This window comes from Martes martes (assembly GCF_963455335.1).
Source record: "Martes martes genome assembly, chromosome: X".
NCBI classification, from domain to species: Eukaryota; Metazoa; Chordata; class Mammalia; order Carnivora; family Mustelidae; genus Martes; species Martes martes.
In genome coordinates, this window is record NC_137897.1 from 76,539,651 (window position 1) to 76,563,257 (window position 23,607).

A 23,607-nucleotide genomic window follows, 5' to 3' on the forward strand; every position below is an offset into this window, starting at 1 on the left:
TGAGGGACGCCTAGGTGGCTCAGTCATTAAGCATCTGCCTTCAGCTCAGGTCATGATTCCAGGGCTCTGGAATCAAGCCCCATGTCGGGCTCCCTGCTAACCCTAAACCTAACCCTGGGATCAAGTCCCGCATTGCTTTCCTTGCTCAGTGGGGAGCCTGCTTCTCCCTCTATCCTGCTCATGCTCTCTTTCTCTCTCTCAAATAAATAAGTAAAATCTTTAAAAAAATAAAATAAAATCAGAAATAAGACAATAATGTCCACTCTCACCAGTTTTCTTAAACATGGTAGTGGAAATTCTAGCAGTAGCAATCAGAAAAATAAATAAATAAAAATCATCAGTTAAACAGTTACTCTTCACAGATGACATGATACTATACAGAGAAAACCCTAAAGACTCCACCAAAAAACTATTAAAAATGATACATGAATTCAGTAAAGTTGACACAAAATTAATATACAGTAATCTGTTCCATTTCTACACACTAATAATGAAGAAGCAGAAAAAGAATTAATAAAACAACCCCGTTTACAATTGTACCAAAAAGAATAAAATACCTAGAAATAAATTTAACCAAGGAGGTGAAACACCAGTACTCTAAGAACCATAAAACACTGATGTAAGAAATTGAAAAGAACACAAAAAAGGAAAGATATACATGCTCGTGGATCAGAAGAATTAATATTTTTAAAATGTCCATACTACCCAAGGTAATCCTCAGACTCAATACAATCCCTATCAAAACACAAACAATGAATCACAGAACACTACATCAAAAACTAATGGTGTACTGTATGGTGACTAACATAACATAATAAAAAAAATTAATAGTACTTTTCACAGAACTAGAAAAAATAATGGTGAAATTTGTATGGACCACAAAAGACGCCAAATAGCCAAAGCAACTCTGAGAAAGATGAAGAAGACTGGAGGTATACAATGCCAGACTTCAAGATATACTACAAAGCTAAAATGATCAAAACAGTATGGCACTGGTACAAAAGAGACCAACATATAGATCAGTAGGACAGGACAGAGAGCCCACAGAAACACACCCACACTTATAAGGTTAATTACTCTATACAAATGAGGCAAGAATATATAATGGCAGAAAAGACAGTCTATCCAATAAATGGTGCTGGGAAGAGTGAACAGCTACATGTAAGAATAAAACTAGACCACTTTCTTACACCATACACGAAAATAAAGCCAAAATGGATTAAAGACCTAAATGTAAGACCTGACACCATAAAACTCCAAAAAGAAAACACAGGTAGTAATCTCCTGGGCATCAGCTCTAGCAACATTTTTCTGGACTATTCTCCTCAGGTAAGGGAAACAAAAGCAAAAATAAACTATTAGGACTACACCAAAAAGAACAACAAAAAAAAAATCAATAAACAAAAAGGACACCTACTGAAGATATTTGTAAATGACAAATCTGATAAGGGGTTAATATCCAAAATACAAAGAGAACTTTATTCAAGTTATCACCAAAAAAACTCAAACAATCCAATTTAAAAATGGACAGAGGACCTGAATGGACATTTTCCCAAGGAAGACATATAGATGGCCAAACAGACACATAAAATGATGTTCCATATCACTAATCATCAGGGAAATGCAATCAAAACCACAATGAGATCACTTACACCTCTTAGCATGAAGACAAGAAATAAATGTTTGCAAGGATGTGGAGAAAAGAGAACACTTGCATTACTGGTGGGAAGTAAATTGGTGCAACTACTGTCGAAAACAGTATGGCAGTTCCTCAAAATGTTAAAAATAGAAATATCATATGATTCAGTAATTCCACTACTGGGTATTTACCTAAAGAAAATGAGAACACTAATTCCAAAAGACATATATGCCCCTATGTTTATTGCAGCATTATTTATAATATTCAAGGTATGGAAGCAACCTATGTGTCCATCAATAAATGAATGGATAAAGGAGATGTCATACACACACACACACACACACACACACACAGAATAGAACATTACACAGCCATAAGAAAGAATGAGATCTTGTCATTTGCAACAACATGGATGGACCTAGAGGGTATAATGCTAAGTGAGAGACATCAGAGAAGACAAAAACCATATAATTTCACTTATATGTGGAATGTAAAAAACAAATGAACTAAGAAAACAGAGACAGAGTTGTTAAGTACAAAGAATAAAATCATGGGAGAGACAAGATGGCGGGGAAGTCGGAGGAGGCGCCATTTCAACCTATACCCCAAAGTGAGCTGATTACCTACTAAAGAACTCCGATCACCCAAGAAATCAGCATGAGATCAGAATTATACACGTCTGGATCTCTACAGGGGCAGAAGACATCAGTGGGCAGGTAAAGCAGAGTGGGAACATTGGACTGATTTCGGAAGAGAAACAAAAGGGGGAGGGAGCCACCAGAGGCGACCAATTGGAAAGGAATACCCCAATACGAGAGTGCCCTGCGTCTGGGGACCAGCATTAACTTGGAGTCTGGTTAAAGCACTCAAAAAGAGCAAAGGATCATGGGGGGAAACTGTGGGAATCGGGGCAGCTAGGGACAGGGGCTTCAGTCCCCAGACCCAGGACAGCCTCCCCTGGCGCTGCACCAGAGAGAGTGCGGCGGAGAAACCAGGTCTTGGTCCCTGAGCTGCCAGTGCGCCCGAGAACGCGTGGAGTCTGGCTCCCATGAGGGGCTGGGAGCCGCGCCAGACGGCAGAACGCGCACCTTGCTATCAGCCTGAGACGCGCGCTCCACACACTCCCCTGGGAGAGGTGTGTGCAAGCCCGGCGCTCTTAGACCCGGAAAGACCAGGCACTCCCAGCCCAGGCCAGCGAGAAAATCTCAGTGTGCGATCACTGCTTGGAACTTCTCTGGCGGTCTGGAGCTGCCCAGACAGCCGCCACTGCTGTGGTTTTGCGTACAAGCAGGAGATCCTGCATCCCCAGGGACTGCAACTAGGAACCTGCTCTGCCAGCGGCCAAGGGGGAATTTATATGGGCTCTGCAGCACCCACAGGGGAGCAGACTGAGGCTTCTCTCTGAGAGGGAGGTCGGGGTGCAGTTTGCTTTCCTCTAAACCTCCAAAAACCATCAAAAGCTGTCAAGGCAAGAGAAAAGAAGTGAACAAACATAAAAACCTCCAGAGAACAAACGCCTGAAAAAAACAGTTTCCTCAGAGCCCACCCCCTTGAGGGGGGTGGGAGGACTTAACTCAGGGAACACCACTGACTGAAAATCCACGTGGCAGCCCCCTCCCCCAGAAAACAAACCAGGAAAGAAAAAAAAAAAAGACTACAAGAGAACAACCACCACTACTTCATAGATACAACTTTTATTTTTAACTCATTCCCACTATTCTGGTTCATTTTTTTTTCTTTTTTTATATAGATAATTTTTTAACCTATTTACCATCACAGTGAGATGTCTAGTACATCAAATTCCATAATAAACTTCTAACCTGAACTTTTTGATACATACACCTGTGTTTTTCTTTTGCTTTTCTATTTTTTTAATTTTTTTTTAAATTTTAGTTTCGTTTAGTCCAGTTTATTTCTTTTTTATTTTTATTTTCTAATATTCATATAGAGTTAAACTTCAAGGTAACCCCCTTTCTCCAATCAATGCTACCCCTATAGGTAAACCAATTTTTAATCCCCCTTTATCTTAGGAAAGTTGAGTCCTTTAACAAAGATATCAAGATACAGCCAGGAAGAATCAAAATAACCTTCCTCGCCCACACTGAGAATCTATAACCACGCTCCCATCTTTTTCTTCCGCCAGTGTGTCTGTGTATTTGTGTTTGTCCTGATAGTATATAAATCTTATACTTGGGGTTCTTTTTGACAAGGTTCTTACTTTTTTTGCTTTTATATATATATATGTATGTGTATATATATATATGCATATATATATGTATGTGTGTATATATATGCATATATATATATTCTCTTGTCATATACTTTTATCAGTCTTTTTGTTTGTCTGTTTTTGTTTGTATACTTCATAAATCTTACCTTGGGGCCCATTTGGGCTGAACCTTCTCTTTTATCTTCCCTTTTTTTCCTGTCTCTCTCTCTTTTTTCTTTTTCTTTTCTTTTTTCTCTCGTTTGGGTGGGGAATCCTGAGTATTCAGAAGCGTTCCAGGGTGCACCTTGACTGCACCACGGTCGATACATCCAGCTACATCTGTTCAGTCATCCCTTACCAAAATGACTAGGAGAAGGAATCCCCAACAGAAGAAAAATACAGAAGATGGGCTTTCTGCAACAGAGCTAATGGCTATCAACATAGACAATATGTCGGAAAGAGAATTCAGGCTAACAAGTATCCAGGCAATAGCTAGGTTGGAGAAAGCCATGGATGACCAAACGGAATTGATTAAGGCAGAACTGAAAGCCACCAGGGATGATGTTCACAATGTTAGGGCAGAGCTGAAGGCCACCAGGGATGAGGTTCACAATGCTCTCAATGAGTTCCAATCTAATCTAAATTCTCTAAAAGCTAGGGTAACTGAGACAGAAGATAGAATTAGTGACCTGGAGGACAAACAGACAGAGAGAAAGGATCAGGAGGAAGCCTGGAACAAACAGCTTAGAAGCCACGAAAACAGAATCAGGGAAATAAATGATGCCATGAAACGTTCCAACATCAGAATTATTGGAATACCTGAAGGGGAGGAGAAAGAAAGAAGTCTAGAAGATATAGTGAAACAAATTCTTCATGAAAATTTTCCCAATCTCGTGAATGGAACCAGCGTTCATGTACTAGAGGCAGAACAGTCTCCCCCCAAGATTATAGATTCCAAAAAAACATCCAGGCACCTGATAGTAAAATTGAGAAATCATAATTGTAGATACAATCTCTTGAAAGCCGCTAGGAGAAAGAAGCTCCTTACGTACAGAGGAAAGCCCATCAGAATAACGTCAGACCTGTCCACAGAGACCTGGCAAGCCAGAAAGGGCTGGCAAGATATATTCAGGGCACTAAATGAGAAGAACATGCAGCCAAGAATACTTTATCCAGCAAGACTGACATTCAAAATGGATGGAGAGATAAAGAGTTTCCAAGACCGGCAAGGCTTAAAAGACTATGCAACCACCAAGCCGACACTGCAGGAAATATTAAGGGGGGGTCTATAAAAGAGGAAAAATCCTAAGAATAGCATTGAACAGAAATATAGAGACAATCGACAGAAAGAAAGACTTCAAAGATAACACAATGTCAATAAAAACGTATCTCAATAATCACTCTCAAGGTGAATGGCCTAAACGTGCCCATAAAACGACACAGGGTTGCAGATTGGATAAAACGACAGGACCCATCCATATGTTGTCTACAAGAGACCCATTTTGAACCTAAGGATACACCCAGACTGAAAGTGAAGGGATGGAGAAGCATCTTTTATGCCAACGGGCCTCAAAAGAAGGCTGGGGTAGCGATTCTCATATCAGATAAATTAGATTTTAAACTAAAGACGGTAGTCAGAGATACAGAAGGACACTACATAATTCTTAAAGGGACTATCCACCAAGATGATCTAAGAACAAAATCATGTTTGCCAGAGGGGAGGGGTTTGGAGAGATGTGTGAAATACATGAAAAGGATTAAGAGTTACAAACTTCTAGTCATAAAACTGGTAAATCACAGGACTAAAAAGTACAGCATAGGGAATATAGTCAATAATACCGTAATAACATTGTATGGTGACAGATGGAGATGGTAACTACACTTTATCATGGACAGAATTATTGAATCACCACTGTACACCTGAAACTAATACAACATTGCACATCGAATATAGTTCAAAACAAGGGAAAGAAAATATGGTAAAATATTACAATGGAATGTAATTCAGCCATAAAAAAGAGGAAATCTTGTCATTTGGGATACCATGGATGGACTTTGAGGGTATTATGCTAAGTGAAGTAAGTCAGACAGAAGATGAAAAATACCATATGATCTCACTTACATGTAGAATCTGGGGGGAAGGGGGTGGAAACAAACTCACAGAGAACAGATTGGTGATTGTCAGAGGTGGAGGTGGGCAGTGGGCTAAATGGGTGAAGGGGGTCAAAAGGTACAAGCTTCCAGTTTTAAAATAAATAAGTCATTGGATATAATGTATAGCATGGTGACTACAGCTAATAATACTGTACCGTATATTTGAGAGTTGCTAAGAGAGTAGATCTTAAAAATTCTCACGAGAAAAAAATATAATTATATGTGGTGATAGACATTAATTAGACTTAGTGTGGTGGTCATTCTGCAACTTATACAATTTAAGTGCTTATGTTGTACATTCGAAACTAGTAATATGTCAGTTACACCTCAATAAAGAAAAAAGAAATGGGTAGAAGTAGCCAAAGATCACCAAAAATACTTGCAAAAGAAACATTTGATAAGGATTTTAACCCTGATCAAACAACAGGTCAGAGACCTAACAGACACCTCACCAAAGACCCACATACAGCACATGAGCGTATGAAAGAAGTTCCACATCATATGTCAGCAGGGAATTGCAAATTAAACCAACAAATACATACCACTACATAACTATTAGAATGGCCAAATTCTAGAGCAGTGAGTGACAACACCAAATGGTGGTGAGAATGTGGAGCAGCAAGAACTCTCTCATTTACTGCTAATGAGAATGTAAAATGGTATTTAGCCTCTTGGAAACAGTTTAGTGGTTTCTCACAAAACCATATATGTTTTCAACCATACAATCTAGCAATCACATTCCTTGGTATTTACCTAAAGAAGAAAACTTACATTCATGCAAAAACCCGCACACAGATATTCTAGGAGCTTTATTCATAATTGCCGAAACTTTGGAAGCAATAAGATGTCCTTCAGTAAGTGAATGGATAAACAAACTGTGGTACATCTAAATAACATAGTATTATTCATTGCTAAAAAGAAATGGGCTATCAAGCCATGAAAAGACATGGAGGACCCTTAAATGCTTATTACTGAGCAAAAGAAGTTAATCTGAAAAGGCTACATGCTGTGTGACTCCAACTATATGACATTCTAGAAAAGGCAAAACTATGAAAACAATTAAAAAAGAGATCAGTTAGGGGTTGCAAGCAGGGGTACTGAGCAGACATTATTTTTAAGGCAGCAGAAATACTCTGTATGATACTATAATGATGGACATGTATAATTCCATATGTTTCCAAACCCAAAGAATTTACATCAAGAATGAACTCTAAGGACACCTGGGCGGCTCAGTGGGTTAAGCCTCTGCCTTCAGCTCAGGTCATGATCTCAGGGTCCTGGGATTGATCCCCGCATCAGGCTCTCTGCTATGTGGGGAGCCTGCTTCTCTCTCTCTCTGCCTGCCTTTCTGCCTACTTGTGACCTCTGTCAAATAAATAAATAAAATAAAATAAAAATTAAGTCTTTTAAAAGACCCACAGGATAGAAGAAAATAATAGCAAATAAGGGTCAAAAAACCCACAGGATAGAAGACAATAATAACAAATAAGGGTCTAATATTTAGAATATATAAAGACCTCTTATAATTCAACAACAAAATGACAACCCAGGGGCACCTGAGTGGCTCAATCAGTTAAGTGTTTGACTCCCGATTTCAGCTCAGGTCATGACCTCAGGATTGTGAGATCAAGCCCCACATCAGGCTCCACACCAAGCCTGCTTAAGATTCTATCCCTCCCACCCAGATCACACTCTCTCGGAAAAAAAAGAAATGACAACCCAATTAACAAATGGACAAAGGACTTACACATTTTTCAATGAAGAATTACATTATCTGCAGTAAGCACATGAAAAGGTGCTCAACAGCATTATTAGAGAAATGCAAAATAAAATCACAACAAGATACCACTTTACACCCACTAAGCTGCCCAAATTTAAAAAAAAAAAAAAACCAGAAATGAGTATTGGTGAAGATGTAGAGAAAATGGAACTTTTGTATACTGTTTGTGGGACTGTAAAATAGTGCAGCCACTTTTGAAAGTTTGAGACTTTGTTAAAAATTGAAACACAGAATTACCATAACACCCAGCAATTCCACCCCTAGGTATATACATAAAAGAACTGAAAACAGGAGTTCTAAAATGATCTAAAATGACTAACAATTGCATGTGTCTATGATTATAGTAAATATTATTGAGTAGTTTACTATTTTTTTAAAGATTTACTTCTTTATTTTAGAGAGACAGAGCCACTCAGGCACCCCTGAATTATTTTGTGTGAATTATACAGGGATAATATCTGAAAATAGCTGCTATACCCACACACACACTCTCACACATAAATACAGAATGAAATACTGATATATGCTACATCAATGAACCTTGAAATCATTATGTTCATTCAGTTAAAGAAGCCAGTCACAAAAGACCACATTACATGATTCAATTTATATAAAAAGTCCTTAATAGTCAAATATACAGAAATGAAATATACATTATTGGTTACCCAGGGCATGACGGAATGGGGAATTCGGGTGATTAGAGCTAAAAATTACAGAGTTTCCTTGTGATGTGATAAAAATATTTTAAAACTGATGGTGGTGATAGTTCCACAGTTCTGTGAATATACTAAAAACAACTAAATTATATACTTCAAATGGGAATATGACAATAAACGGTTTTTCTGTAAAGGAGAAAAAAAAGAACTGAAGCAGATTACTAGGAGATAAGGGGCTCAGAACTTAACACTGAGATAACAAGTTAAAGGCATCAACTACGGAAGCTCATTCACACATGGAACCCTTGTGCACAGGATTTACCTCCTCTAGTCAACTAACGGACAGGGATAATCTGCTCATACAGTTCGGATCCAGGACTATGTGATCTTACATGGACAGAACAGGATTTTACCATCTGAATATGCAGGATCTGTGTCTTCCATAGTTCAGTGTGCACTTGGATGAAAAATGGCAAAGTGAGTTTATTCAGATCAAACCCACCTTTGCCACTCTAGCTCGGCTACTGCCAGATTTCCTCACAGAAACCCTGGTAGCCTTGTATTTTCAGTGGTCATTGATAATTTGCTAAGGATAATGACAGTGTTTCTCCATCTCTATTTCCCTGCTTCCATGAAGATGGAGATTCTTCCTCAGGAAAGATCCCACAATTTGGTGGACATGCAAAATGCCCCCAGTTCTGATACAACCTTTTTTTTTTTTTTTTTAAAGAAGGGAAGTTTTTTTTTTATTTATTTATTTGACAGACAGAGATCACAAGTAGGCAGAGAGAGAGGAGAAAGCAGGCTCTCCACAGAGCAGAGAGCCCGATGCGGCGCCCGATCCCAGGCCCCCAGGATCATGACCCGAGCCAAAGGCAGAGGCTCCAACCCACTGAGCCAACCGGGTGCCCCTGATACAACCTTTAACAGGCAATGAACCAACCTTCTTCAAAGTGAAGGACCAGCCCCAGAATTACCCTATCAGTGATGTGCAACAGTTTCAGCTACAAGAGGCATAAAGAAATGAAATGAGGAACAATAGCAGTACTATCAAATGGGACACAGCCATAGCAAAGCAAAAGAAAACAACAACTACCTAGATTTTCCCAATTCTCTTTACCAGCTGTGTATTCTGAAAAGAAGAAAAATAAATTCTTCCACACTTTATTCTGTAGGAAATGATGACTCATCCTTTTTTAAAAATTTTATTTATTTATTTGACAGAGAGAGAGATCACAAGTAGGCAGAGAGGCAGGCAGAGAGAGAGAGGAGAAAGCAGGCTCCCTGCTGAGCAGAGAGCCCAATGCAGGGTTCGATCCCAGGACCCCAAGATCATGACCTGAGCCAAAGGCAGAGGCTTAACCCACTGAGCCACCCAGGTGCCCCAATGATGACTCATCTTTCATGAGTTTTCACTTCGACTTATTACATTTCTCACATCATCTTCCTCTCTAATTTAAGGCAAGCAATACACATCTTTAAACAGTTTTAAATTCCTAAAGTCCCATACTTTTATTTCTACCACTTTATTATCTTTCTGTATTGGTTCCAAACCTTGGCTTCCTACCGCATCCCCTTCCCCCATCCAATTACATGCAAATAACTTCCTACGTTGCTATCACTGAAATTCTGAGTAAAATCACTCAATATGAGAGCAGTACTTTGTACAGTGAGATGATAAAGGCAAGCAATAGAGGTGGTCTGGTTTTATTTTTGGAGAGAAGGATACTTTCTGACTTTACTGTAAAAAGTCACTCCAAATTATCAAAAGATGTATTTCCCCAGCACTCACCTGTTATTCTCAAAGTATATTTAGCACCAGTCTGCTACTCCATCTACCTCTAGATTTTTTTTTCTCAGCGTAGCTATGAGGATTCCAATCACAGCCATATAAGGCAGCGCAGCATGAACTGGGAATGGCAATGTAAAATAGTCAATCTCCACAGCAAGATTAGACACTGCTTGGTATTATGGACCCCAAGTGGCCAACCAAAAAAAGGTTCCAAGTTCTAAGACTCAGAAATAGCAATCTCCTTGAGGGAACACCTAGCTCTGGACTGAGTTGGAAGTTAATTTCCTATAATCACAGCCAAGGGATTAAAGAAGGCATAATGAAACCGACTACCTCAGATTTAAGAAGTCCCTTTATTCATATTTGTAGATGACTATACTCGAGAGCTACTAGAAAATGTTTATCTTCCTCCTGATTATCAATAAGCAGATACTTAGTACTATCTTGACTGGGGTATTTACGCACATGTTCTTTAGGAAGATGACAGCATTAATACAAATATTTAGAAGATATGTAGGAACATAACCAAATGTTCAACACTTTGAGTATTTATACCATATACATATCAAGGGCCAGTACATTCTGGAGGATAAACAGCAGTGTTCAAAAGGCAGTAAACAGGGAGGTATTAGCACTCCCTGTATTACTCCAGGTGGCGTTTGAAGTTATTTGAATCGTAGTCTAGTGAAGAAAATGATGAGAAAAGAACATGTCATGCATGAAAATCATGGGAGAAGGTTCACAGGTATAAAAAATATGGCAATCTTACAGGGGGTGCCAACACTCAGGAGGAAGATTTTGGACACTGCCCACAGTGAAAGAGAAAGACTCTTTAGGAGAAGAATCACAAGATCAAAAGGAAGATAACTGCTTCTTTAAGGAACCACTTAAGGAGCTCCCCTAACAAGGGTACACTAAATTTGCTAGGAAGATAATAAAAAAATTTAATTCTATTAACAAAAAGAGATTGGGGGGTTCCTGGGTAATTCAGTCAGTTGAGCATCTACCTTCAGCTCAGGTCACAATCCCGGAGTCCTGGAATCAAGCTCTGCATTGGGCTCCCTGCTCAGCAGGGAGTCTGCTTCTCCCTCTCCTTTTCCCCCTCCCCCCACTTAAGTTTGCACTCTCTCTCTCTCTCTCTCTCTAATAAATAAATAAAATCTTTTTAAAAAAGAGATCTGGTGTTCAGTTCACATTAATATGAATATTTTATATCCGAACAACACAATTTTTTACGGTCTTGAAGAAAAAAGATTGATAAAAACTCAAGAGTGAACTGAACCTGAATATGGGTCTGAGGAAGAGATAACAAGTTAAAGTAAAAGGTCCCTAGAACTGTTATCTACATACAGACCCACACGTGCTTCTCCAGTACGAGGCAGTGATGCCACTTGCAACTTCTCTGTGGTGATCTCAAAGGAAAACACACACTGGGTCACATCAAAAGTATTCCTAGGGAAAGTAATACAACAAGGGGGAGCTGAGTAACAGAGGCATCAAACAAAAATGGTGAGGGTTCATAGTTGTTCATGACATTAAAATAGCTAGTTCAAAGGAATAAAGAAATGAGACTAGTAACAATAGCTAACATATGAATGCTTACTGTGTGCCAGGCACAGCAAAGCATGTGCTTTATATTATTTAATCAAATTACAGATGAGGAAATTGAGGTTCACAGACACACAATTAAAAATGTCAGAGTTGGTATTTAAACCTAAGGCTTCTGACTCTTAGTTTATGCTGTTAAATTACCTCCGATTGTAAACTATCATTCAGGAGAAAATTGGATTATGACCTTTCTGGCTTTCTCTTCTTCTTTGGTCTTGTTAACCACCTCCTACACATATATACCTTTCCAAATGAGTTTTCATTGGCTACTACAATCTATTAGACCTTTCACATATTCTGGAAGACATCTTGATTTACTAAAAGGAACCACAGCTCTTTGGAGAAATGACTGATTCTCCAGTGGCTGAGGCAAGGAATATACAAAATGGGCATCCTGTAGTATAAGAAAGTAAGGAAAGTGCACAAAAAAACACAACAGTGAGGGCATGCCAAAGAGACATAGGGACCAACATGAAAGAGCTTCCAATGGACAAAGCTGAAACAACTGGAGAAACAAAATAAATAACCTACAGAAGAATGCTAAATAATTTATGTAGTCTCTCACCCTCCAAGAAGTAGAGCTTAATTTTCCCCAATCCTTCTTAACTGTGGTATATGAAGTAGAAAAAGTAATTTTACAAAGCAGAAACCTGTCCAACACTACCTTGGCCAGCTGATCAAGGCCTTAACATGACACAATAAGAATGGTCTTCCTCCCAAACACCCATAAGGCAGTCTAATGATGAGAAAAGCCATCAGACAAATTCAAATGAGGCACAGTCTACAAATACCTGAGTGGTATTCCTCAATACTGTCAAAGTCATCAAAACAAAAAAATTCTGTGAAACTGCCACAGTCAACAGAAGCCAAAGGAGCCACGACAAGAACGTAACATGGTATCCTAGACTGGGTCCTAGAATGGAAAAAAATAGGTTAAAAGTAAGAAAATCTGAATAAAGTATGGACTTTAATTAACAATAACATATCAGTATTGGTTGATTAATTGTAACAAACATAGCATACTAAACTAACATGTTGATAAAAGGAACAACTGTGTAGGTCAGAGGGTGGGTGGATATGGGAACTCTGTACTATCTTTGCAACTTTCTGGTAAATCTAAAATTATTCTAAAATACAAAGTTTATTTTTCAAAAAAAATTTAAAAACCTGGAGAAAGAAATATAGTCAAATCCCAGCCTTTATCCTTATTAACTGCATAACCCTGTCCAAGTCACTATCTGAGCTTTGGTATCCCTGTTTATAAAATAGATACTCTTTTTAGGGGACATCTGCAAGTTAGCAGACTAGCAAGGTCTATCCAGGCCTTCCATCCCCCACCCACACTGACATTTAAAAAAAAAAAACAACTAGAGGCGACAAGGAAGATGACAGAGTAGGAGGATCCTGGGCTCACCTCCTCCCACAGACACACTAAGGCAATGACTTCATGTAGTGCAGTACACTCTGAAAACTACCTGAACACAGGCAAAACAGACCCTCCCAAAGCCAATGACATTTTAAAAAGGGGGGGGGGGCTATATTGAGAAGAGTAGAAGGGGCAGAGACATAGCCAGCAATCAAATGCCTGGCACAGTGACCCACAAGCAGAAGGTGTATCATAGGCATGGAGTCCTCTCCTTCAAGGAGTAAGGGGATCAAGACCCACACTGGGCAGCTCCAGCCCTGGGGAGCTACAGCAAAAGGAAGAGCCTCCATTATATCTGTCTTTGAAAATCAGCAGGACTCAAAACTGCAAGACTTGAAAACCAGCAGGGCTTGACTCCAGAAGAGCCACAGGGCTATAGGAAACTGAGACTTCACTCCAAAAGGGCCAGTACCCTCTATCACTCAGTCTGACACTCAGCACAGAAGCGGCAGTTTGAAAAACACCTGTGTTATACGTGAAGGAGATTTACTAATTTCAGGTATGTGCTAGAAACACAGGGATCTATTGGAACTTTTTCCAGGAAAGGGAATGCTAGTGGGCAGCACCATTTTTCTTGCCCTCCTTTAGTCTAGCTGGCCCAGCACTGGTGGACACCAGTTCTGATACTCTCCATCTACCTTGCTAGCACTCTTTGCCCTGCCTCAGTGTTCCCCTGCAAACCCACCCCCGCAGGAGCCCCTCCAAAGCAACTACTGCCTCATCATGCCTGGCAGGCAGCCAGCCCACGACAGGCACCCCTACAAAATGACTCCTGCCCTAGGGAGGGGGGTAAGATTCCTGCCCCATCTACCAGCATACCCACAGCCATTGTGGCCAGCCAACTCAACCAGCTGTACCAAGAGATGGTTGCACCCACTAGCAAGCCACCAGAATCTATAGCCCAGCTTCTCAGCCAGCTACAATGGGAACTAATTCCACCTACCAGCACACCAACAGCAGCTATAGATGGAACTCTCAACCAGCTGTGTTAGGAGCTACCCCACCCACCAGAAAGCCAGCAACAGCTGTAATTGCACCACTCACCAAGCTGCACCAGGGTCCAGCTCTGCCTACCAGCATGCTCACAGCAGTCACACCTGGGTCACTGCTGACAACAGGGCTGATGGCCAGCCAGGCCCACAAGTGTACCAGCAGCAGTCGTGGCCAAGTCACAACAAGACATATGTCCCACAGAGTGGACACTCCCACAGTGGCTGGTTCTGTTGACCAGGGAGAATGCACTACTGAGCACCACAAGGTGCCTTTTCATAAGGCCACTACTTTCAGGACCAGAAAACATAGATGACCTACCTAATTCAAAGAAACAAACACAGAGACTCGGACAAAATGAGGAGACAGATGTATATATTCTAAACAAAAGAACAATAAAAAGCTTCAGAAAAAGAACTAAAGGAAATGGAGATGAGCAATCTATTTGATAAGGACTTCAGAGTAATGGTCATAAAGATATTCATCAGACTTGAGAAAAGAGTGGATGAACTAAGTGAAAACAGCAACAAAGAGAAAAATATGAAAAAGAACCAAATAGAACTGAAGGATAAAATAACTGAAGTGAAAAATATGCTAGAGAGAATCAAGAGCAGATTTTAAAAATGTAGAAAAACAATGAAGCAATCTGGAAGACAGGGTAGCAGAAAGCATCCAAGCTGAAGAACAAAAAGGAAAAACACTTTTTAAAAATGGGGACAGGTTAAGGGACCTCTGAGACAATATCAAGCATACTAACATTCACATTAGAGAGGTCCCAGAAAGAGAAGACAGAGGGAAGGGGGCAGAAAACTTATTTGAAAAAATAATAGCTAAAATTTCCCTAATGTGGGGAAAGAAAAAGACATCCAGGTCCAGCAAGCTCAGAGAGCCCCAAACAAGATGAACCCAAGGAGGTCCACATCAAGACATGTATTAATTAAAATGTCCAAAAAAGTTAAAAATAAAAGGAGAATCCTTAGAGGCACTTGGGTGGCTGAGTCAGTTGGGTATCCACCTCTCTATCTCAGCTCAGGTCATGATCTCAAGGTTGTAAGATCAAGCCCTGTGTCAGGCTCTGTGCTCAGGTGGAGTCTGCTCAGGATTCTCCCTCTCCCTCTCCTCTCTCTCAAATAAGTAAATAAAGAGAATCTTTTAAAAACAAGAAAAAAGCAAATAGTTATGTACAAAGGAAATACCATAACCCTATAAGCTGATATATTAGTAGAAAATCTGTAGGCCAGAAGGAGTGGCATGTTATATTCCAAGTACTGAAAGGAAAATACCTGCCACCAAGAATATTCAACCCACAAGGTTATCATTCAGAATTAAGGGAGAGATAGTTTCCCAGAAACAAAAGATACTAGTACATCACCACTAAAACTGCCTTACAAGAAGTGTCAAAGGGAATTCTGAAGTGGAAGAGAGAAAGCCATAACTAGAAGAAAATTATGAAAGGAAAAAATTTCACTGGTAAAAGCAAACCAAATAAAGGTAGTAAATCAGCCACTTATAAAGCTAATATGAGGGTTAAAAGACAAAAGCAGTAAAAACAATTGTATCTACAAAAGTTGGCTAAGAGATGCACAAAATAAAAAGACATAAAATATGACATATAATACATACAATGTGGAGTGTGGGAAGTAAAAATGTAGTGTCTTTACAATGTATTTGAACTTAAGTGACCATCAACTTAAGACAGATTGCTATATATATGCCATATATACATATATATGTGTGTGTGTATATATATATACATATATATATACACATATGATGTTACATATGAACCCCATGATAACCACAAAAAAAAACCTGTAATAGATACACAACAAGGAGAGAGAGGAATCCAAGCATAACACTAAAATCATCAAATCACGAGTGAACAGAACAAGATGAAAGGAAAAGAACTATAAACACAACCTGAAAACAAAAATGGCAATAAGTACACACCTGTCAATAATTACTTTGAATGTTAATGGTCTAAATGCTCCAATCAAAAGAAACAGGGTGAATTAATGGATTTTAAAAAGCCCATCTACATGCTGCCTATAAGAGACTCACTTCAAACCTAAAGATACATAAAGACTGAAGGTGAAGAATAGAAAAAGATACTCCACATAAATGGAGACAAAAAAAAAAAGCTAGGGTAGCAATACTGAGATCAGACAAAGCAGACTTCAAAGACCATGATGAGAAACAAAAAAGAGCATTACACAATAAAGGATCAATCCGACAACAGGATATAACAATTATAAATATATATGTACCAAATAGAGGGGCACCTAAACATATAAAGCAAGTATTAACAGACCTAAAGGGAAGGATTAACAGTAATTCGATAAGAGCAGGGGTCACCCACATACATCAGTGGATCACCCAGAGAGAAAATCAATAAGGAAACCATGGCTTTGAACAACCCACCAGACCAGCTGGACTTAACAGATATATACATAACATTCCATCCAAAAATAGCAAAATACATATTCATGTGCCCATGGAACATTCCCCAGCATAAATAACATGTTAGGCAACAAAACAAGTCTCAATAAATTTATGAAGGCTGAAATCATATCAAGTATCTTTTCAGACCACAGTGGTATGAAACTAGAAAACAATTACCAAAAACAAAAAAAAATGGGAAAAACACAAACATGTGGAGGCTACACATGCAGCTAAACAACCAACAGGTCAACTACAAAATCAAAGAGGAAATCAAACATACATGGAGACAAATGAAAATGGAAACACAGCTGTTCAAAATCATTGGTACACAGCCCAAGCAGCTTTAAAAGGGACATTTACGGGACGCCTGGGTGGCTCAGTTGGTTAAGCGGCTGCCTTCGGCTCAGGTCATGATCCCAGCGTCCTGGGATCGAGTCCCACATTGGGCTCCTTGCTCTGCAGGGAGCCTGCTTCTCCCTCTGCCACTCTGCCTGTGCGCTCGCTCGTTCGCTCTCTCTCTCTCTCTCTCTCTCTCTCTGACAAATAAATAAAATCTTTAAAATAAAAAAAAAAAGGGACGTTTACAGGGTGCCTTGGTGGCTCAGTCATTAAGTGTCTGGCTTTGGCTCAGGTCATGATCCCAGGGTCCTAGGACTGAGCCCTGCATCCGGCTCCCTGCTCAGCAGGGAGCCTGCTTCTCCCTCTCCCTCTGCCCCTGCTTGTGTTCCCTCTGTCACTGTCTCTGTGTCAAATAAATAAATAAAATCTTTTTTTAAAAAAGAGAGAGGGAGAGACATTTACAGCAATACAGGACTATCTCAGTATGAAAAATCTCCAAGAATCTAACTTTACACCTAACAGAACTAGAAAAAGAACAAAAAAAGTCCAAAGTTAGTAGAAAGGAGGGGGAAAAAAAGATCAGAGCAAAAAATAAGAGTTGATCCTTCAACAGCATGGATTTGAACTATGCACGGCCACCTACACACAGACTGTGTGTGTGTGTGTGTTTTAAGATTTTTTATTTATTTGACAGGGAAAGAGAGAGAGAGAGAGAGAACAAGCTTGGGGAGCAGCAGGCAGAGGGAGAGAGAGAAGCAGGCTCCCCCTAGGGGCGCCTGGATGGCTCAGTGGGTTAAGACTCTGCCTTTGGCTCAGGTCATGATCCCAGGGTCCTGGGATCGAGCCCCGCATCGGGCACTCTGCTCAGCAAGGAGCCTGCTTCCCCCTCTCTCTGCCTGCCTTCTCTGCCTACTTGTGATCTCTGTCAAATAAATAAATAAAATCTTAAAAAAAAAAAAAAAAGAAGCAGGCTCCCCACTGAGCAGGGAGCCCAATGTGGGGTTCGACCCCAGGACCCTGAGATCATGACCTGAGCTGAAGGCAGACAATTGACAGACTGAGTCACCCAGGTGCCCCCAGATTTTGTTTTATAAAGTACAGTACTGTAAATGTCTTTTCTCTTCCTCACAATCTTCTTTTTTTTTAAGATTTTATTTATTCATTTGAAAGGGACAGAGACAGAGCACAAGCAGGGGGAAAGGCAGAGGGAGAAGCAGGCTCCCCGCTGAGTGGGCAGCCCACTGTGGGGCTCAAACCCAGGACCTGGAGATCATGACCTCAGCCGAAGTCAGATACCTAACCATCTGAGACACCCAGGCACCCCTTCCTTACAATTTTCTTAATAACATTTTCTCTTTAGCACACCTAATTGTAAGACTAGAATACATACATATTAAATATGTGTCAATCAATTGTTTGTATTCTCAGTAAGGCTTCCAGTCAAGAATAGGCTATCAATAAAGCTATGCAGGAGTCAAAAGTTGTATGCAGATTTTCGACTCTGCAGGGGTTGGGGCCCCTAGCCCCCACAATGGTCAAGAATCAACTGTAAATGATGGGGCGCCTGGGTGGCCCAGTGGGTTAAAGCCTCTGCCTTTGGCTCAGGTCGTGATCCCAGGGTCCTGGGATGGAGCCCCGAGTCCCCCCACGGGGCTCTCTGCTCAGCAGGGAGCCTGCTTCCCCCTCTCTCTCTGCCTGGGGCTCTACCTACTTGTGATCTCTCTCTCTGCGTTAAATAAACAAATAAAATCTTTTTAAAAAATAAATAAAATTTAAAATTTTTTTTAAAAAGAATCAACTATAAATGAAATGCAGCCCCCAAAACAATCAAAAATATAATGAAACTCAGTGCTGGTTTTTTGCGTTTTTTTTAAATTTAATTTTATTTTTTTTCAGTGTCCCAAAATTCATTGTTTATGCACCACACCCAGTGCTCCATGCAATATGTGCCCTCCTTAATTCCCACCACCAGGCTCACTCAAACCCCTACTCCCATCCCCTCCAAAACCCTCAGTTTGTTTCTCAGAGTCCACAATCTCTCATGGTTTGTCTCCCCCTCTGATTTCCCCCAACTCACTTCTCCTCTCCATCTCCCAATGTCCTCCGCGTTATTCCTTTTGCTCCACAAATAATTGAAACCATATGATACTTGACTCCCTCTGCTTGACTTACTTCACTCAGCATAATCTCAGCACTGGTTTTCTGAAGAGATAAAAGTGATAAACCTTTAGCCAGACTCATCAAGAAAAAGACAAAGAAAACTCAAATAAAATCAGAAATTAAAGAGAAGTTACAACCAACACCAGAGAAATACAAATGATTTTAAGAGGCTACTACAAAAAATTATATGCCAATAACTGGACAACACACAAGAAATAGAAAAGTTCTAAGAAATATACAATCTTCCAAAACTGAATCAAGAAATGGTAGAAAATGTGAACAAACCAATTACTAATAACAATATTCAATCAATAATCAAATCCCAGCAAAAAAAGTCCACAACCACATGCTTCACAGGTGAATTCTACCAAACATTTACAGGAGAGTTAATCACTATCCTTTTCAGGGGCACTTGGGTGGCTCAGTCATTACGCATCTGCCTTTGGCTCAGGTAATGATCCCAGGGTCCTGTGATCGAGCCCCACGTCAGACTCCCTGCTCAGTGTTCTCTGGCCCTCTCAAATAAATAAATAAAATCTTTTTTTTAAAAACGCAATGGAATACCACTTCACACCCATTAAGGTGGCTATTACTCCAAAAATAAAAATGTAAATAACAAATGCTGGTAAGGATGAAATGGGAATTCCCAAGCACTACTGATGGGAATGTAAAATGATGCAGCCACTGTGGAAAATGGTATGGCAGTTTCTCAAAAAATTATACACAGAATTACCACATGATCTAGCAATTACACTTTTGGATACATACACAAAAGAATTCAAAGCAGGAACTCAAACAGGTATTTGTACTCCTATGTTCACAGCAACATTATTCACAATAGCCAAAAGGTAGAAGTAATGCAATTGTCCTTTAACGGATGAGTGCCTAAACAAATTTTCATGTGTACCTACAATGGAATATTATTCAACCTTAGAAAGGCAGGAAATTCTAACACATGCTACAACACAGATGAACCTTGAAGGCACTACACTAAGCGAAATACACCAGTTACAAAGTAAAAACAGTGTTAAGATTCCACTTATATGAGGTACCTAAAGTAGTCAAATTCATAGACACAGAGAGTAGCATGGTGGTTGCCAGGGGCTGGTGGGAGGGGATAATGGGGGATTAATATTTAATGGATATGGAATTTCTGTTTGGGAAAATAAAGAAGTTCTGCAGATGGATAGTGATGATGGTTGCACAATGTGAATATACTTAATGCCACTGAACTATACATTTGAAAATGGTTAAAATGGTAAATTTGGGGGCACCTGGGTGGCTCAGTGGGTTAAAGCTTCTGCCTTTGGCTCAGGTCATGATCCCAGGGTCCTGGGATGGAGCCCCACATTGGGCTCTCTGCTCAGCGGGGAGCCTGCTTCCTCCTCTCTCTCTCTGCCTGCCTCTCTGCCTATTTGAGATCTCTGTCAAATAAATAAATAAATAAAATCTTTTAAAGAAATGGTAAATTTTGTCATGCATACTTTGTTATAATTAAAGAATACATATAGCACACTAAAACAATCCCCCAGGTTTTGTGAGACTGAAGATCTATGTAGATAAGCTTTGTAATCTATACAGCCCTTCACAAATACCAGCTCTTTTTAATCATTATCACCCTGTTTACTCCAACCTGATACCATTACCCACATGTTCTGTCCAGCCCTGTTCACCCAGCAGCACACTGTTGGAGTTTTAGTGTGGTACAAGTGATAGTCACCTTCGTTTTGCTAAACCCTGGATTCCACACATCACTGCAATAGTCTCCCAGAGTTCTGGTTCTGAAACAGAACAAGGCCCCCCAAAAGACATAAGTTCTAGACAAGCCTGATTGGATTCTAGGGAAAAAAACTCAGAGACTTCCTCCTCTAACCCAGTTCTCCCCAATGCTTGGTTTGGAAGCAGTCCTCGTTTAGCAGCAAGAGGTCACCATGCCATTGCCAAGAACAAGGAAAATCTTCCTCCAATTGAGCTAACCAACTAACTCCCTGGCCTACTACCAAGCAGTGTATCTCATAAGGCAGCCCTTGAGCAGGTGAACAATCAGGAAACTTCAGGGTTCTAGGAAAGGAATATAGGAAATGTATTCATTGAATTTGAACTAAGAATAAAAGTAGTTAGATAAGAAATAAAAAATGAGGGTTGCCTGGGTGGCTCAGTTGGTTGAGCGTCTGCCTTTGGCTCAAGTCATGATCCCAGGATCCTGGGATGGAGCCCCACATCGGTCTCCTTGCTCAGAGGGGAGTCTGCTTGTCCCTCTTCCTCTGCCCCTGCTCTCTCTCTCGCTCACTTTTTCTCAAATAAATAAATAAAATCTTTTTTAAAAAAGAAATAAAAAATGAAAAAGCTAAAATCAAAAGACCGGAACGACCACCTTTGATGGACTGCACAATTCTCTACACCGTAGCCTCAGAGCTGAACCCTCAAAAACTCAGAGAAAGTATAAATATTACTGCAGAACAGGTGTGATAATACAGTAGTGCAAAATGTAGGAATAATGTTCCTTTCTAGAAAGCAAGCCAATTGGAACCTACACCCAGATACTGACCAGGACCTGCATGACCATTCAGGTGCTCTCTGAGTGCCCCAAGTTTCCTTAGCTATTACAGTGCTGTTCATTGAGAATTTCTCCTAACATGGGTAATGCTACAGTGCCATCTGAAATCTTTTTCATGCAATGATGTATATCCAGGAGTTGCTGCCTTTGCAGATATTCCCTGGAGACCAGAGGGATTTTATTCCATGGCTCTGAGGAACTTAAATGTCGGTCAAACATGAAGTAGTACTTACCACAGCCTTTTTTTTTTTAATTAAATTTTTTATTTATTTTCAGCGTAACAGTATTCATTGTTTTTTCACCACACCCAGTGCTCCATGCAATCTGTGCCCTCCCTAATACCCACCACCTGGTTCCCCCAACCTCCCACCCCCGCCCCTTCAAAACCCTCAGGTTGTTTTTCAGAGTCCATAGTCTCTCATTACCACAGCCTTTTAAGTTTGACTTCTATGGCCAAGTGTGCCCTCACAATCTTGAATGCCTTCACTTGCTTCACTTTTACGTTGGCCAAGATTCTTGGTATCGTCAACAAGACTAAATAAATAAGAACTCGGGACTTTTCCATGAAACTTTCTGCCAATGCCCCACAAATCTTGACTATGGTTTCCCAAATTCTTTGATTCTGCACCGGGTATCCTTTCTCTTCTGTGCAAAACCCCCAAATAACACTTATTCTAAGCATAGTCCCACTGTTGTAGAAATGCATTTTTCCTAGTTCCCCCTCACACACCTCTTCATACTGCATCGATATTGTTAACTGAGGTTCAGTCATGACACCTACAAAAACACCATGAGGCCCCCTACCTTCTGCCTTCATTTTGTTATAACCTATAGGCTAAAGATATGTATCACTCCGAGAGTGTTGCAGTCAAGGAAAACAACTCTGAGGGACATCAGGCACTGAGGCAGGAATCACTAGCACAGGGCCTATAAATTAAACCCGAATATACAAAAGCAAAAGCTTAGGAAACATCCCCTGCACACACCTTCTCCTTTATAACCAGTGGAGTAGGGTTGAAGAAGAGAGACCAACAATCCATTCTCTACAAATGACTGATGACAGCACAAGTCCCTGGTTATAGGTGCTTCAACCTATTCTTGAATGGTTCGTTGTTATGAGCCACCGACCCAGTATCACCATGTCAAATGCTCTAAGTTCTCTTTCAAAAATGGTAATAAAATATGCCGAGTCGCTCATATCCCCGCAGTTATACTGGGAGACAACAGTTACAGGGGTTAAACATTCGGTCTCCGAACCAAAGCATCTGAGTTCAAATCCTGCTTTAGCCGCTGGCTGTGTACCCCAACCAATGATCTTTTCTGATACCCCGCTAGCCTATGCCCTCCGCCAGCTCGCTCCTTCACCACCACCAAGCATATGGAGCTGAGGGGGGCTACACAAGAGCAGAAAGAAGTCTGTTCTCCCTTTAACCCCCCATCTCCTTGGCTATGGTGACGCCTTGAATTTGAGCGCTCCTCATTCTCTCATTCACTAGACTGCCGCGACTCTCTTTCCTCATATTGCTTGGTACACTCCAGCTTTTACAAACTCACCGGCACGCTGCTGGGGCGGGACCAAGCACTTCCCTTCCCTCATAGGGAGGAACTAAAATGTAAGGGCCAAGGTTGTTAGCAAATGACTTCCCCGTTACCACGGTAAAGGGGCTGCCGCCATCTTTATCGTGGCCGATGATTCTTCGTGTTGGTCTAAGAAAAAATGAATAATAAGGAACTCTACAGACTAAAATCCTGCAAGTTAGTCTAGAACCGCACAAGCCTAAGTCGGAACCGAGTTATCTTCCGGTCGCAAGCCAGACCGGAGAGGTTACCTCTTGGGAATGGAGGGTGCGCCAGC

General features: G+C 40.4%; 1 protein-coding gene across 1 annotated transcript in view; it reads right to left on the reverse strand.

Moving 5' to 3' along the window:
- Positions 1-23,565, reverse strand: part of LOC308337224 (uncharacterized protein) — a 42,042-nt gene extending 18,477 nt beyond the window's left edge. The window contains exons 1-2 of the mRNA XM_080795339.1: positions 23,307-23,565; positions 19,113-19,237 (exon numbers count right to left, since the gene is read on the reverse strand). Of these exons, the coding sequence (XP_080651465.1) occupies positions 19,113-19,125 (13 nt within the window). The 5' untranslated portion in view covers positions 19,126-19,237; positions 23,307-23,565. The remainder of the gene's footprint in view (positions 1-19,112; positions 19,238-23,306) is intronic.
- Between the last annotated feature and the right edge of the window lie 42 nt (positions 23,566-23,607).